This window comes from Panthera uncia, chromosome F2 (genome assembly GCF_023721935.1).
Source record: "Panthera uncia isolate 11264 chromosome F2, Puncia_PCG_1.0, whole genome shotgun sequence".
Classification (NCBI taxonomy): domain Eukaryota; kingdom Metazoa; phylum Chordata; class Mammalia; order Carnivora; family Felidae; genus Panthera; species Panthera uncia.
In genome coordinates this window covers 44,474,677-44,492,752 of record NC_064812.1, presented here as the reverse complement: position 1 = coordinate 44,492,752, position 18,076 = coordinate 44,474,677, and the positions used below count along the sequence as shown (strand labels likewise).

Here is an 18,076-nt window from a genome sequence, read left to right as displayed (position 1 = left end):
CATTTCTTTATTTAACAAATGTATTTGTTAAGATGCTTTCAGCTGCAGAAAATATAATATCCACACAAAAGTGTCTTAAAAGATGGATTTTAGTGTTTCATATAATAAGAATTCTGGTGGTAGCAAAATTTCTGGTTGGTTAATTCAGTACGTGTAATTTCATCAATGGCCTGTGCTTTTTCTATCTCCCTGCTATGCCATTCTCGGCTGGTTACTTTTCTTCCTAGGTGACCCCCATGCCCCATAACTGCATGATTCAAGATGTTGCCATCGTGCCAGGCACATCTCACATAATCACAGCAAGACTCAGAAAAATGGCAGTTTCTCCTTGTACACTGTTTTTTCAGGAAGGAAAACTTTCACTAGAAAGTTCCCATCCGACTTCTCATGCTTAAAAGTATCACATGCCCATTCTTAAATTAATTGCCAATGAGGTGGGGGTAATATTACCATGATTGCCTTAGACTAATTAAAATTCACCTCTGGGGATGGAAAGGCATTCCTTCCTTGAATACCTCACAAAAAGAAAAGTGAACAAAATTGGAGTGTTAAAGAACATGATAGTTGCTAGAAAGATTAAAATCAGTGCCAGCCACAAAATAACTTATTGGGTCTCTACCCTAGCCAGATATCCCTTAGACATAGGGACTACAGGAGGGAGAGAATGGGCTGAGGTCACTTTTCATAGAAGACACAGTCTGGTGGGAAGAGGGGTAACTGAACATGTCATTATCAGGAAAGCATAAATTATTTTTGGATGAAGAAAGTGAATAAGCAAGCTCCGGTATTGTGTACGTGTACATATGGAGTGCTTTGGTCTATTAATTATATATCCTGATACCTTATTGAGTTCTTACTGAGTTGTTGGTTTTATTTATTTATTTTTTTACTATTTAAATGGGTTTTAGGGGCATCTGGGTGGCTCAGTCAGTTAAGTGTCTGACTCTTGATTTCAGCTCAGGTCCTGATCTCACGGTTTGTGAGTTTGAGCCTCACATAGGGCTCTTAGCTGACAGTGCGGAGCCTGCTTGGGATTCACTCTCTCTCTCTCTGTCTCTCTCTCTCTCTCTCTCTCTTTCTCTGTCTCTCTCTCTCTCTCTTTCCATCCCTTCCTGCTCCTCCCCTTGTCTCTCTCTGTCTCTCAAAAAATAAACTGTAAAAAAGTTTAAATGAGTTTTATTATTCATTAATTTTCCAGTATTTTATAAAGATATTTTTACTTCCTTTTTTTTTTACAAAATAATATAATTTGTGATTTCCCTTGTTCAGTTTCATTAGATGATATCTGTTATAATGGCAAATAATAGTGGAAACCGTGGGCTTTTTTGTCTTTTCTTGAACTTACTCAAAATGTCATCTCTGTGAAGATACTGGCCTTGAGAATGGAGTGTGTATATTTTACCATGTTAAGAAATTATTTACTGCTTTATATTTTTGAATTTTAATAGAAATTAGAAAGAGTATTGAATATTTCTATAGGTTTTTCCAGCACCTATAGAGATAATCATATTATTTTTTCCTGTGAAGTCTATTATATGTTATATCATATTAATGGATTTCCTAGCATTGAACCAACCTTAATAATTTCTATTAAACATTCAAAAATAAAATTTAATAATTCCCACTTGATCATGGTGTATGTTATTCTTTAAAAGATTTTTTTTTAATGTTTATTTTTGAGAGAGAGAGAGAGAGACGAGTACAAGTGGGGGAGGGGCAGAGAGAGAGGGAGACACAGAATCCGAAAAAGGCTCCAGGCTCCGAGCTGTCAGCACAGAGCCCGACGTGGGGCTCCAACTCACAAACTGTGAGATCGTGGCCTGAGCTAAAGTCAGATGCTTAACCAGCTGAGCCACCCAGGCACCCCTGGTGTATTTTATTCTTAAAGTGGTTTTGGATTCTGTTTATCAAATTTTTATCTAGTACTTTTACATCCTTTTTCTTCAATGGTAGTGGACTACAGTTTTCTTTTTTGTGCTCTTTATCAGATCTAGTTATCCATATTTTACTTTCTTCCTAACCTTTTATCCTCAGTTTTCTTAAGCACTACTGATGGGTCTAGTATTAGAAGGTTTGTAGAATCGTCCTTTTAAAAATATCCCATTGAAATAATCTGTTTCCTGGTGCTCTTTTTGGGGGTAATTTCTTGATAATGTTCTCTATTTCTTCTATAAAATCGGTCAGTTGCAGGACTCTGTCTCCAATATGGTCAAATTTGGTAATCTGTATTCCCTAGAAAATTATCCTTTTTATCTAACTTTTCAAATTTGTTTGTACATAGGTCTTTGATTTCTTATGATTTTCAAACAGTTTCTTGTTTTAATGTTTTCTGCTTTGACATTTTCTCATTTTATATTTGTGCTTTTATCTTTTTTCTCAATAAAATTAGCTAGTGGTTTGTCTATTTTCATTCTTTAAAAAAAATAGGATTTTGAAATAGTATGTCTACTTTCTATTGCTGCCTCTGCCTTTATCTTTATTGTTTCCTTTCTTTGGCTATTTTTTTTTTTTTTTTTTTTTTTTTAGTTTATTAGTTCTTTTTCTGGTTTTTGAGGTGGGGATTCAATCATTTAATATAATTTAAAAATTTTTATTGATAAAAGCATTTAATGCATTTAGTGAATTTTCTCATGCTGATTGCTTGAAATGTTTTCTGTAGATTCTGATAGTGTTTAACTGTCAATATTTTTTAGAAATTCTGTACTTTTCAGTTTATATTTCCCCCTTTAACCCAACAATTATTTAGGAAATGGTTATAAATTTCCAAATGAATGGGTCTTTTTGTTTTTCAATTGTGCCAATAATTTCTGGTCTTATTGCACTGTGATCACAGAGTGCTGCTTGTAATATATCTACACTTTCGAATTTTCTGATGTTTTCCCTGTAACCTAACATATGATCAATTTTTGTAAATATTTCATGAGCACTTGGGGAAAAGATGGCACAGTCTGTTAGTATATAGCTGTAAGTTCTACCTTATTGGTTATGTTTTAAGTTCTCAATACTCTTATTCTTTTTTGTTTGTTTGTTTACTTGGTCTATCTTGAACTGAGAATTACGCAATCCTTACTGTGGGCTGCTTTCATCAGAGTAAACAGACTTGCTTAGGAGTGATGTGATTACCTTTTAGGTAAGCTGTTTATATTATGTCATAAACATAAATGCATTCAAATATATCTCATTCATTGTCATTCAGGCAAAGAAGTAATTCCTGTCTCTCTTCTCCCTTACCATTTCGTTTATATTGCTAGTATAAAGTGCACGCATATAACCACAATAATGTAATGTGACAGGTTTCCATGTTGTAGATTAGGTAATGGGCCCTTTAAAAACAATTTTATTGAGGTATAATTGCCACACATAAATTCCCCATATTTAGAGTGTGCCATTTGACAAGTTTTGACATACACACATACCCATGAAGCCATCACCACAGTCAAGATAGTTGTGACTCCCCCAGATTTTTCCTTGACACTTGACCTTCTTTTCACTACTTTAGGACCCCCACCTGCCATCAACCATTAATCACTATAGATTAGTTTGTATTTTTTAGAGTTTCATAAAAATATACTCACTGTATTATTTTTTGTCTGGTTTCTTCCCCTCTGTATACCTTTATTGTTGTTAATTTTCTACATTTTTGTAATAACATAGCAGGGACCCCTGTGATTAGAACTTATGCCGTATCTGATTGTAACTGAACTTTCTGGTCGGGGAATCTTTTTGTTTCCATTTCTACTATCTACCTCTAAGGTACATTATATGTCTCATTTTGCAAAGGAAGTGTTTCTGCTGTAACTGACACAATTTTGTGTTATTAGTGTTACTTTTCAAAAAAAAAAAAGAAAAAAGAAGAATTTTGTAGCCAAGAAACAGTAGCAGCCAAGAAAGGAATTGCTTGCTCACTCACAGAAATGGGGTGTTAATTTCCAGGCAAAGTGGCCCTGTTTAAAATGCCAACATCAGTAAGCATTTAGGTTGGGGAAACAAACACTCAGTAATAGTCAAGGCACTTTTAAAACCATTCTTCTCTTCTCCCTGTAGCTTTTATTATTCTCATGTTGGGCGTTTTGCCCATTCCCTTTTCCAAGAACTGAGAGGGGTCTGGGATTGTCCCCTGCCCATTTACTTCTGGAAGCTTTCCCAAGCTCTACTTTTCTGAAGCAACCATGGAACAGGATTTCTGCCCTGGAGGACATGGGGATATACAGCTCCTTTGTTTGACAGTTGCACAAGCATGGGGTGACACAGGTGGGGGCATTTAGTGCCAGAGCCTTGTATTATTGTACTTGGTGCATTCTGGAAATACAGTCTTGTCTTCAAGGATGATAAAAAACCAACTGCAGACCCAAACAGGAAATTTTCAGTTACTTTTGGTTTTGTACTAAACATTTTTTGGGAGTATATTAAATAAGGGGATTGTGAGTGTAGACAGAGTTTAAAATACAGACTAGTTTAACCTGCCTATTCAACACATCATATGTACTCCTTCCAGAAAAATCATTCACTTCACTCTTTTGAAGTGCAGGGGGAGGACAATCTGAAATCTCTTTTGATGATGTTACACTATCTCACAGCCATTTTATGACTGAAAGTCATTACTTTGTTTAATCTAAATCTTTCCAGCTGTATTTCTACCTAGCAACGCTAAGAAGTAATACATGTAAAATTAGAATTATAATCCTTAAGTTTATAAAAATGAAAATCCTTCACATTAAAAACAATAATAATATTTATTACCCTATTATATGCCAAGTTCTGTTCTCATTTTACTACATTTATTCACACATTCAGTCCCCATCAACATTTTATGAAATAAGTAATATTATTCTTCCCATTATACAGATGAAGGTACTGAAAGGTGAAGTGACTTATTCAGAATCTTATAATTAAGACCTGGGAAAGTAGGAGTTGGATTCCAGTATACAGTCTCCTAACTGCTACACTACATGGCTTTCTAAAGTCATACTGAGGCAGAAGCAAGGAACTCAACCTAGTAACTTTTTTTTTCAAGTTTATTTATTTATTTTGAGAGAGAGAGAGAGAGAGAGAGCAGGCAAAGGGCAGAGAGAGAGAATTTCGAGTAGGCTCCACACCGTCAATGCAGAGCCCGGCGGGGGGGCTGGCGAACCGTGAGGTCATTACCTAAGCTGAAATCGAGAGTCAGACACTTAACCAACTGAGTCACCCAGGTGCCCCAACCCCGAAACTTCTAAGGCCAGGCATTTTGTTGGTTCTTTTCCACATTTCACCTCCTTAATAGTAGCAGCAGCCTATACAGAAGGCATGAGTTGAGTACTGGGGCAATGGCCTTGGCTGTGAAAACTGTGTACCTGCAATTCTCCAGGCCCTCACGGTACTTTTTCACATCACCTGCATGTCCTTCAAAGCTTGGCTTAAATGTAATCATCTCAGAGAAGCCTTCTCTGATATCTCTGTACATGGTTATAACTGATGCCCCCCACTTCCTTTGGTGAGACATTGCTCAGGATTTGCGTGATAGGATGCCTCAGACTACCAGGAAATATGTGCCACATATTTACACCTCCCTTTCTAGACTGTGAGTCTCTAGAGCAGAGACTGTTTATAATTCCAGCAGCTGGTATTTAATAAATGTAAGTCGAATAACTTGAATAAGAAAAAGGTCAATTAAATGTTAATGGTATCACTATGTTAAGTAGCCAAAATTGAATTGAGATTTTTTTCTAATTTACCATTTTCTCCCTTTATCCCTGCCCAGAAGATAAGGAATGTGTTTTTATATTGTTTAAACTGTAATGCAGTTCTTGATGAAAAAGGAGTAAGAAAATGTGTAATAATTTTCTAATTTGATTATGGATTTTGCCAGATCTGTCCAGCTGAAATGTGAAGACATAGTCAATGCAGTCTCCTACCTCTTCCCACAGCTGTCCCCCGGCCTCCACCCAATGAACAATGAAAACACAACCACTTCCCATGCCCCTGTGTCTGTTAATACTGTCATGCTCCCGTCGTCCCATTATTCAACATTGTCGTTTTCTATAGCTGGGGCAGGAAGGAAGGCAGAAGAGTCAAATCACTGCCCACCCCTAGCACTCTTGATTCTCACTGCCTCTTGCATTAGAGGATTTTTTTTTTCTAGAAAAGTCTGAGAAATGAAAAGATTGTGATACTTCTTTCAACCACAGAATTCCAAATAAAGATAATTCTTATGCCCCGTGAGTTTCTATATTTGACAATAAAAAATCAAATGAACAATAAACTGTGTTTCCTGGACATATGATCAGTTTGCCTCTAGGTAGTCCAACGCGCGGCTCATTTCTGTTCTCTGTTCCTTCTGGGTCCAGTTGAGGTGTTCTCTGTCTTTTTTCCTTTGGTTGCTCCTCTTACACTAACATTTTAAATGGTCAGTTGTTCCACATTTTATTGTCAGATTAATCCTACCAAAGCCTAGCTCTGATTTTTGAGCCAGTGTGCAGCACACCTCTTGGCACATTTAGGTGTTTAATAAATGTATGCGAGAGTGATGTCACTCACTCCTGCAAAACTCCCTTTTCACTACTTTTAAGGTGCTCCATATTCTGACTTTAAAATGTCTTGCTTTATTTTCTATTACTCCCTGTTGGCTAGCTGTGCTCCTTCTAAACTAGCAGCTCTGCGTTCTCTGAACATATCCCGTGCTGTCCTGCTTTGTACTCATATTCTTCCCTTTTTCTGGAAGGCTGTCTAATAACTTCTCTCACTTGGATTCCTGCTCATGTGTCAAGGCACAAGTTTACCCCTATCCAGAATAATATCCTTCTCCCTCTGAAATCTGTGGCACATTTTCTTTCTCTCGCTTTTTTTTTTTTTTTTTTGAGAATGAGATAGAGGGTGCTCTCCCTTGTAAGTAATTTGGGGAGCAGGGGAGGGGAAGAGAGAGGGAGAGAGAGTGAGAGAGAGAGAGAGAGAGAGAGAAAGACTCTCAAGCAGGCTCCACACTCAGCGAGGAACCCGATGTGGGGCTTTATCGCACAATCCTAGAATTGTGACCTGAACCGAAATCCAGAGTCCCACGCTTAACTGACTGAACCACCCAGGCACCCCTGTAGCACCTTTTCTGTTCCTCTCTTTTATGTGTGTGCACGCTTGTCTTGGTGTGGTTATTTATGCACATGTCATACCTCTGAAGCCCGGCTGTCTGAAGCTCCTCTGAGGGTCCCTCTTTTCCCTTCTGCTCATGTGTGCACAACTCAGGTGCCCGCCATGCGCAGCATACACTTTGGGGAGAAATGTGGTCTTACCTGAAGATTCTGTGGAAGAGGTGGAGAGGTACTTTTCTTTCCCTTTTTAAAAACGTTTTTGTTTTATAATAATTTTGGATTTCAGTAAAGTTGCAAAGAGGGTATACAGAGTTGCCACCTGCCCCATCCACCCAAATTTCCCCTATTAACGTAACGTCTCACGTTAGTATGGCATATTAGCCACAGCTACTGAACCAGATTGATGCATTGCTATCAACTGAAGTCCATGTGTTCTATTCAGCCTTCTTTAATTTTTACCTAATGTTAATTTTATGTTCCAGGATCCCATCCAGTATACCACATCACATTTAATTGTCCTATCTCTCTTTTGGCTCCTCTTAACTATGAAAATCTCTGAGATTTTTCTTGTTTTTGGTTATCTTCATGGTTTTGAGGACTTCTGGTAAGCTTTCTGTAGAATGTCCCCCCAGTTGAGATTTGTCTGATGTTCTTCTCATGATTAGACTGGGGTGATGGATTTTTAGGAGGAAGACCAAGGAGATAGAGCGACATTCTCATTACATCGTAGGAAGAGTATGGACTGTCAATTTAATTTATAACTCTTGATGTTAACCTTAATCACCGGCCTCAACTAGTGTTTGTCATGTGCCTCCAATGTAAAGTTTCTCTCTTCCCTATCTGCCCCCCCCCCCCCCCCCGCCCGGCACTTTCCACACTGTATTCTTTGGAAAGAAGTCCACAGGCAGAGCCCACACTTAAGAGGTGGGAGTTACCTTACATGAGGAGTTGAGATAAGGAGTGAGGAGTGTCTAGGTAAAGCTTTGGAATAATAATTAACTTACACAGGAGATTTCCCAGCTCTCTCATTTTTAAGATGTAATCAAGTATTTATATCAATATGGACTCAAAGATACTTATTTTATTCTTTGGGTTATAATCCAATGCTACTTTATTTATGTTGTTCCTCAAATTGTTCTAGCTTTGGGCATTGGGAGATACTTCACTTGGCTCCTGTGTCCATCCTTGACATACCCCCGTGTATTTGGTTCTTTGTTTTTGGAGCATTTGCTTTCTTGCACTACAAAATGATACAGAATCATATGTATATTTCTTTGCCCCAGGCCTATGGGTGATTGCTTAGAATCACCCATTTCTCCAGGGAACCCTCGTTCCTTTTATTGGAGAATGGTATCCAAGGTCAATATCTGGGTGCTGCGTGTGCTCATTGCGAACAAGGTGTTATTGCTTCTAGCCCTCTTGGCTGACTAAGGACATGTATGTGTATATATTAACCCATGTATATGGACATTATCTATCTATCTATCTATCTATCTATCCGTATCTATCTGTATCTTTTTAAACCTTTTCCCCCCAAGATACTCTCCCTGTTGTAAAGGCCATAGCCTTAATGTCATCTGCAAAAGTTCCTTCATAAATTAGTGTTTTTTTTAATAATGAGGGGTGGGAATTTGGGAAAGCATTTTGCCTACCACACTGAGTTTATATTTCAGAACTGCAGTGTGCATTTTTCAGGTTTGTTGGCTTTTAAAAGTAATATAATGAGAAAATGCTTTGCATGGTCTGCTAAATTTAAAAAATCAAAGGCTGATCATCTATATCTGTCTCTAGACATGAGTTCCTAGATACCAACTGTAATCCCTTACCATATTGATCATCCTAGCCTAATGCCCTTTGCTGGGCTTCTCCAACAGTGGGAAACTTGGCTCCCACCATTCACCATCCATCTACTTCATTTTTAAATTTCAGTATATATGGATAGTGGTTTCAGGATTGTTAACTCCTATCCCCATGGAAAATAACTTTATCAGCTGGAATATAGTGTCTCTTTTTCATCGTTGGTTTTACAGACTTTACTCATTTCCAGAGTTCTTCACATGAGCATTTAAAAAAATAATTAAGTTTATTTATTTACTTAGAGACAGAGAGAGTGTAGGTGGGGAAGGGGCAGAGAGAAAGAGAGACAGGATCCCAAGCAGGCTCTGCACTGACAGTGCAGAGCCCGACATGGGACTTGGACTCAAGAACCTTAAGATCATGACCTGAGCTGAGGTCAAGAGTTGTATACTTAACTGGCTGAGCCACGCGGGTGCCCCTTTTGTTTGAGAACTAATGAAGACATGCTAACTAACTTGAATGGATTGAGATTCTCAGTTTCCATTATGAATTGATTCTGGAAGTGCAACTCATCAAGGAAGCACACACTAATAGAACACATGAAAAACTGCCATTAATTGCTAAGAAACGTGTTGCATTAATATAGGGTGAACATACATTTTTTTAATTTTTTAAGTTTATTTATTTTGAGAGCAAGACAGAGAGAGAAAGCAGGGGAGGGGCAGAGAGAGAGAGGGAGAGAATCCCAAGCCAGCTCCGCAACATCAGAGTGGAGCCTGATGTGGGGGTTGGACTCACGAACCATGAGATCATGACCTGAACTGAAACCAAGAGTCAGATGCTTAATCGACTGAGCCACCCAGGTGCCCTAAACATGAGCAATGTTTTTTTTTGCCACCCCTTTCAGTGAGGTTATTTCACCCATTTAGTCTGAAAAGTCTATATATTATATGATGCCATTTAAATGACACTCTGGAAAAGGCAGAGTTTATAGAGATAGTAAACACATCAGTGATTTTCAGATTCTTTGTCATATTTTAGTCTGGGATCTCCTGAGCTCCAAATGATTTTTTTTTTTTAATTGTCATACACTAAGGCTCACTCTTGTGTTGTAAAGATCTTTGGGTTTTGACAAATGCTTATGTTATGTATCCACCATGACAGTATCATATAGAAGAGTTTCACCAGACTAGCAAATTCACTGTGTTTTACTTATTACACATTCTCCCACTCCCAAGCCCTTGGCAACTACTGATCTGCTTACTGTCTCTATAGTCTTGCCTTTTCCAGAATATCACAGAAATGGAATCATTCAGCATATAGCTTTTTCAGACTATCTTCATTCATTTAACAGTATCACTTAAGATTCATCCATGTCTTTGTATGGCTTGATAGCTCATTCCCTTTTAGCACCGAAAAGTATGGAGTAGGGTTTTATATTTTCAATTCCGCAGCATGCAACTTCATTAGGTATCCATTTGACATTTTTTGCTCTTGGGTTTTCTGGCCACACAGACTTTTTTTTTTTCCCCATACCCCCATGCAGCACTCAATTGTTTTCCTATCGTCATGAGCACTTTAGCTCTCTTCCCCAAACCAGCATACTCTGCTCAGTGAAGAATACAGCTCCTAGCATTTTAGCTCCCACCCAAAGAGCTTCTCTGACTTTACCTTCCTAGTAACAGCTACACTACAGTAACACCTACGCCAACTTTTAACATTGGTGTAGTTAAAAGTGCCCCCTTCCGGGGCACCTGGGTGGCTGAGTCAGTTAAGTGTCCAACTTCAGCTCAGGTCATGATCTCGTGCTCTGTGAGTTTGAGCCCCGCATTGGGATCTGTGCTGATAGCTCAGAGCTTGGAGCCTGCTTCAGATTCTGTCTCTGCCTCTTCCATGCTCATGCTTTGTCTCTCTCTGTCTCTTAATAAATAATAATAATAATAATAATAATAAAAACATTAAAAAAGTGCCCCCTCCCAATATCTTCATTTCACCTCTTTTTATGTTTTTTTTTTTTTTAATATTAACTGTATCTTCATGTCTGTATTCTGCAACAATGCGTGCCTAGCCCCTTATAGGTATTCAGGAAATATTTATTGAATGGACAAATAAATGATTTGGTGTAATGTAAAAACCAGATTGCAGACAAACCGAAAAAAAAAAAAACAAAAACAACCCTGAAATGCATGCTGTATTCCCTTGGGTAGGATAGTTGATTACTATATACTTCTTTTCCTTTTTCACTATTTGAAGGCCACTTGCAAAAAATGGCCTGAAATCTGAGATACATTCAATTTATATAGAACACATGGTGTTTATAGAAACGTTACCCAATAGTGTCACGCTAGTGAACCTTGATAATGTGTGTCACAGGTTTTCAGCATTAGCCCAGATCATCAGAATTACTGCAAACAGCTGAAATATATTGATTGTATAACATTTATTTTCTCATAAAACATTGCATGGCCAAAGTTTGGGAGTTGGCTAGCCAGATTAGAGTTATTGTCATCTATATTATTGTAAAAGGAGCTGAAGTGGTGGTTTATTAAGTCATTAACTTTAAAAAAAAAAAAGTCCTTAACATTGGTGTAGAATCTAAATACTGGGCCTACAAGCAAAATAGTCTAGAAGGATCCTCATCTCACATATTTAAGTTCTAAGATAATCTTGGAAGCCACATCCGTCTGTGGGTGCTTCTAACAAAACCTGCGTTGCATGGATATTTGCTACATGCAAGCTGTGTACGTCAGCCTCTATATCCTAGAGCCTTAATTTTGATGTGGATGAACTGTTAAAATGTGAGTAGTGGGGAAAGAGGAGTTCTTAAATTTCTCATTCTTCTCTTTCTTATTCTTCTCTTTCCCTTCTTCCTCGTCCTCTCCCTCTTTATCCTTCTTAAAATATCCGCCATTGTCTTGGGTTCTGGAGAATATTGTCATCCAGAAGAGAGTTATTTCTCTTCAGCTAAATCTCACATGTTTGCAATCATCCTTCACATACCCAGTGGTTTGTGTCAGAAATGAGCTCTTCAGGGGCTTGTTGACCTTTCAGAGTTGAGAATTCTCCATTTTAGGGATTTATCCCTTGCCGGGAAGATTTTCTTTTAAGCATAAAAATGTGTACAAATAGAATATTACAAAAACACTTTGAGTCTTTAGCTAAGTTTAGAGGAGGGTACTCCATCTTTCCTGCTCTCTGTTGCAAGGTATGTGTATGTATTTTCAATATGTGGAGTGGCTGAACTCTTCATGTCTTGTACTTTCCTGGGCCCTTCCATTTGTAACATTAAGGTCATGGAAATAACTAAGAAGCTGCTACGAGTAGACAGTGGTTAGCCAGAAGTAATTGATGAATGACTTCAGGTTAGGTGACCTTTGTTTCTCAGGCACGAAAAATCATTAACTCCTCTAAAAAGATGATAGAATTTAGGAAACAAATATTAAACAGAAGGTAAAATGATGATGGTTCATACAAGGCTTCCCAAAAGAGTTTGCTTCTCAAAATAAGGTAAGATTTCCTGGCATACAGATAAGAACTTTCCAGCATTCCATGTATGCATAAAATTCCACATATGCAAACAGGTTTCACAATTTCAAAGATTTGGATTGCTTGTCTGCTGCATTCAGATGAATTGAAAATCCAACTCTCTGGTGTTCATCTTACCCCAATAATATGCTAATTTTGTCCTTAGGGCCTGTAAGAGTTAATGTCATAAGTTGGAATTTACTTACTAGTAGATAGATGCTTGGGGAAAATTGGTTCAATGTTTTTCTTAACTGATTGTGTTTTCAGGATGAAAATCAACAGACTATGAATCAAGAGTTGCCAAGAAGATCAGTGTGTTCCATTTGTACCTATACCATTGATTGCATATTTCCCTCAGGACATTTCTACTTTGACAAACACACACACAGTTTCTTAAAAAAAAAATGTTACTAGCTGGAGTTGCTGCTCGGGCTTCCTCTGTTGGCAGAAACAGAATGCCTGATTTCTATGTTGGCAATCCAGATTATTTTTTATTCTGTATTGAATAAATGGGCCTGCTAAACTGCAAACAATTCAAATATATTTCTTTCTGCACCTATAAATTCTTTCAAGTTTTCCTGAGTTGGGAAATGTGGTGAGGCTCCTTCTACGTGTTCAAAACTGTGGCTGGTTTCTTATGATGAGTAAATATCCATGACATCTCATGATGTTCCTGTGCCTTACATATTTTGCATGTTTTGCAAGTTTTGAAGTCCTTATATTATTTCACATTCACTTTATAATGATTCTACAAGATGGATAGCATAGACTTCAGTCTAATGGCTTATAGATGATGATGAGGCTCAGAAAATTTCAGCAGGTTTTCTACAGTCACAGAGCTAGGACATAGTGAAGCCAGGATCAGAACTTCAGTTTTCAGATTTGAGCCCAGAAAACTCTACTCTGATGCAAGTTCAGAGCATTATCGCTTTTGGTCAAAGGACATTGCAATATGATAGAAATGATATATTTTGCAATTTACGCTCTAGTGTTAACAGCACTTTATACTTCTCTTTTTCATCACTGTCACCTCTTCACAGAAGGAGATCTCATTGCTGTTCTGTCCTCTGATTTCTTTAATAACTAATCTGATTTTCCAAAAAGAATTTTAAGACATGACCTAAATATGGTAATTAACACACTGAGAGGATATATCAACATGACCCACTTTGTGTCCCTTTTCCAGTGTGGATACTCATGAATATAATTTAATGTTACTTTCAAAACACTGAATTTTATGTTTTGTAGTTTAAAAACTTTTTTAATGTTTATTTATTTTGAGAGAGAGAGAGACAGAGTGTGAGTGGGGGGGGCGGGGGGGGGGGGGGGGCGGGGGGGGGGGAGGAGCAGAGAGAGAGAAGGAAAGACAGAATCTGAAGCAGGAAGCAGGCTTGAGGCTCCAAGCTGTCAACCCAGAGCCCATTGCGGGGCTCCAACTTACGAACTGCAAGATCATGACCTGAGCCGAAGTCGGTTGCTTAATTGATAGAGCCACCCAAGCATCCCTGTTTTATAGTTTCTATGACTGAGTTTACACAGTAGTATTCAGTCAAAGGATGGGCCACCTTCTAAAAGCTCTCTCACTGGCAGAGGAAGAACACTAACCATTGCTATGTTAATAGGAGAATTTTGGTTCCTTTGGTCGTCTTTTGCCCAGCAGAACTCAATGCACAGCTTCTACTCAAAGTTGATAATTTTGTTTGGTCATGAAGCACAGCGGTAGGAGTAGCAAGGAAATTTTTAAGGAAAATGACTTTTCTGCCTATTCTTGGGTTTCTGAATTCATATCCCTTTAACCTAGCCCTATCTTTTGTTCTTCTCCGCCTATAAATAAGTCCTGATATCTTCTTCTTATTAGTGGCCATTTAGAACTACTTGAGAGAGTTTCTAGTCAAAAAAGTGTTTCCGTTTCTCAGGACTGGGGAGAAACTCAGGAAATGGCTTCTTTTTTTCTTCATTGCTTTTGAGATTTTAAACCTACTGGGTGTGGGGTAGTGAAATTCTGAAATTTCTTTTAAATTCTGAAATTTTTTTTAAAGTATGATAAATGCAGATTTAATTTTTCTCCACAGAGCCCCATATATGAACCGATTCGAGTATATTTCCCTTTTTTATGACTTATATGATGAGGAATAGAGAAAAAAGGAAAAGTCAATATTCAGGGGAACAAAACGTGTTCACTTTAACCGAAGGAATTACACTGTACCCAATAACATTTGGAAAGCTTTGGAACCTAGTTATGTTCTCAAGAAAACTCAAGATACTGGATATATACAATTTAAGAAATCCACTTCACATCAGTTCTCTATGTCTGTGTGAAATGAAAATGAAAACGTGTCAGGTAGTAATTCCTCTAGGAACCTGGAAATGTCATTTTCCTTTGTCCTCTTAGGTGGCCATGTTTGTGCTACAGCTGGGCAGTGCCACATTCCTGCTTACGGAGCCTGTGATCAGTGCCATGACAACTGGAGCTGCCACCCACGTCGTGACTTCACAAGTCAAGTATCTCTTGGGAATGAAAATGCCATATATCTCTGGACCACTTGGATTCTTTTACGTGAGTTTCCCATATGTCTTTGTTCGTGTGTTTTGGGAGTGTGTTTCACAAAGTAGAATCTGGTTAAATCTAATACTGTGTTGAAGGACCTTGGGTTTAAATACAGTCTTTTAGGATACGTGAAGTGTGATTTAGGATACAAAACTAGTTGAACAAATTCTACTGATTTTGGAAGAAATTCTGTACAACAGTTGAGTATGGTATAATTTGGGGTCATGATTCGGAAAAAATAACTGGAATTTTTTTGAGAGTCAGATATGTTGCCAACTTCTCATGGCAGCCATCTACTGGGGTTGTGGCCCAGTTTAACTACAGTACGCTCGACCACATTCATTCAGTGTTGTGAACTCTCGTTTGGCTCAAATCACAGGCCTGGTCAAGAATCGGTGGCCGAAGCCCCAATAGCAGACAGTTATTAAAAGTCATTTGAACAGAGAAAGGAACCTAGGGCCAGTTTCAAGATGTTATCCTAATACTACTCCATTGTTTTTGTGTCGTTTTGAAGCTGACCTAAAATCTATGACTGCTCAGGAAGTCACCTCCTATGGGAGCTTTAGAAGAAAATGAATGTCTGGTTAATAAACTTGAGGGCAACGAAACTTCCTTTTACTTAATTTTATGTGGTAGAGGAAGAAAAAAACATTTCTTTCTACTCTCTAGGTTCTGAGCTGTGGGCCCTCTAACAAAAAATAGATTAACAAGAGAAAACCAACAAGTTTATTACCATGTATATCTCATACATACATGGGAGAAACTCAGAGATGAGTAACTCAAAAGAGGGGGCCAGAACTTGGGCATAAATACCATCTTCACCTAAAACCCAGGAAGAGAGTGTGGGGAGGCAGGTTATGGGAAGGGGACCATGAAAAGTACTATAAACAAGGATAAGGTTTGCTGTGCAGATGCTAAGTTGCACCTTCTCCATTGATAAGAGTCTCTTGTGATTTAGAGTCCTCCTTTCCTTCTTAGTACCCAGAGAGAGACACCTTACAAAGGGACATTTCCTTTATAAATGTAAATTTCTCTTACAAAAGGGTAATTTGTACTCTTCAGAGCTTCCTTGCGTCTGCTATTTCTCCAGATAATAACCTGAAAATAATCCTTATGTCAAAGAGGCTTATTTTGGGGTGGCATATTTGGAGCTCCCACAGTGTAATACTGTATGCTAAATAACATTAATGTTTTATAATGAGGGTATTCCTACCCTCAATTTTCTTGATCTTAAAGGCTAAATGTTAACATACGGAAGTACAGTAATTTCTTTATCGAATCCCTGATGTTGAGGTGGTTTGTAGTGTTTCACTCTTATACACAGTATTATACACAGCCTTATGAGGATCTTTGTTATTTGTGTGTTATGATCTGTATCACCAATTATTTCATTAGGATAAATTCCCAGTGATGGAATTACCGGATCAAAAGGGTGTAATTTGTTTTTTTCTTTTTTTTGCCAAATTTCAGTCTAAAAAGTTGTGCTAATGAATATTGCACTCTCATTCTATCATCATCAACTCTGATTGTTACTGTTTTTAAAATTCGCCATTTTGGTCTGTGAAAAGTAGGAGTATTTATCTACTTAAATGTGTGTTTTTCTGATTAACTGGTAAAGTGGTCAATAAACAATAACAATTGGCAAGACGGAGCTGGACGCTGGTCCTGAATTTTTGTTATGTAGGTAATATCCTGCTCAGTGATTCATTCATTATAAGAAAGCTTAAAACTGAAACAAGAACACTGGAACAGAGCCTGGAGGCAACATAATTCCATGCTCCAGTACAAACAAGAGCAGACCAAAGTAGCTGTAAGCTGTCAGGTGACCGGTGGAGTAAAGAGTTGGTGACGCCAGGTCTACCCAACAGGACCGCATCAGCACTAGGTTCTGTCTTGACCTCCTTGAATGGGGTGCTCCTCTGTGCACGTGAGGTGAAAGGAAATGTGAGCGGGTTACAAATTAGCCTCTTCAGTCACTATTCACCTACACAAATAATCATCCTTCCTTTTCCTGGTTCTGTTCACGGAAGCAGGGTAGCCGGATATGGGAATGACATTTAGCCTTTCAGCTTGCTTTTCTCACGGCAGTGTGCCTAAAATGCTACCTTAAAGGGTTTTGCGTATGATTTTGTTTCCCATCCTGTTTTCTTGTGAGGAAAACTGTAAGCGAGTTGGTCTTTACTTTGTGGGTGAAATACCATGTGGCTTTTTGGGGCGGGGTTAAGTTCTCACAATGAAAGAGAATCAGATCTAAAAATTGTTGCAGGTGTCTGACTTGAAATTCACATTATTCCGTTGGTGGAAGTTGCTGTGCTGTGTGTTGAGGGAAAATGAAGAAAGTTGCTCTTGCTTTTCAATGTCACAGAGTCCTCCAGCGTTTAGGCTCCTAGGTTGGAACGGTGCCTGGATTCTTCGCCGGTGTTTCGAAATGAATAGGGACATTTTAACGTCAAAAATCGTGGCAGTCTGAGCTTTAGATCAAGAAATAAGTTGTGCATCATGTGTAGGTTATACTGGGACATCTGCAAAGTGAGCTTTGGTGTAGTTAGGCTGAAGAATCTGATGATGATAATGTGTCCTCTGAACTCGCCCCTGCATCATGTGGGTGGGATGTGAAGGAGCAGAGCTGCGCTCAGCACAGAACAATAGAACAGAGGACAAAATGGAGGCCTTGGTCACTTGGTCAGAGAACCCAGAGGAGAGCGATTAACACAGTTGGGGGATTTTTCACTCCGACTGTGCTTCCGACCTCTGAGCTTTTGCAACTGTTATATCCTTTTTGAAAGCCTCAGGCTGATGGGAGATAAAGATATCATTTGGGACATAAATTAATATCTAGACTATTTGAGGTTCTTGCACAAGGAGCCAGTTATCACTGCTAATTTTCTCAGCTAGAACCCTCATCTTTCTTAAAAGAACGCAAGTTTGGCCAATCAAAATGTTAATTCTGGTAGTAGCGATCCTTAATATCAGCTTTGAGAGAAAACACAGCCTTCTGCCCTTATCCTGTTCTGAGGTCACTGTAAGTTTGGCTTCTCAGTGTCTTTTACCTGGGCGATGCCTGATTCTGTGCAAAATCTCCATCCCTTTGGTTGCTCTGGGCTGGTTGATGTTCTTGCCTCAGCAGAACATTTTTATTTTTATT

General features: G+C 38.4%; 1 protein-coding gene across 1 annotated transcript in view; it reads left to right on the top strand.

Moving 5' to 3' along the window:
• The window catches only part of SLC26A7 (solute carrier family 26 member 7), a 117,556-nt gene that overhangs the window by 33,536 nt on the left and 65,944 nt on the right, over positions 1-18,076 (top strand). Inside the window, exon 5 of the mRNA XM_049633589.1 lies at positions 14,776-14,940. Coding sequence (XP_049489546.1) covers positions 14,776-14,940 — 165 coding nt within the window. The remainder of the gene's footprint in view (positions 1-14,775; positions 14,941-18,076) is intronic.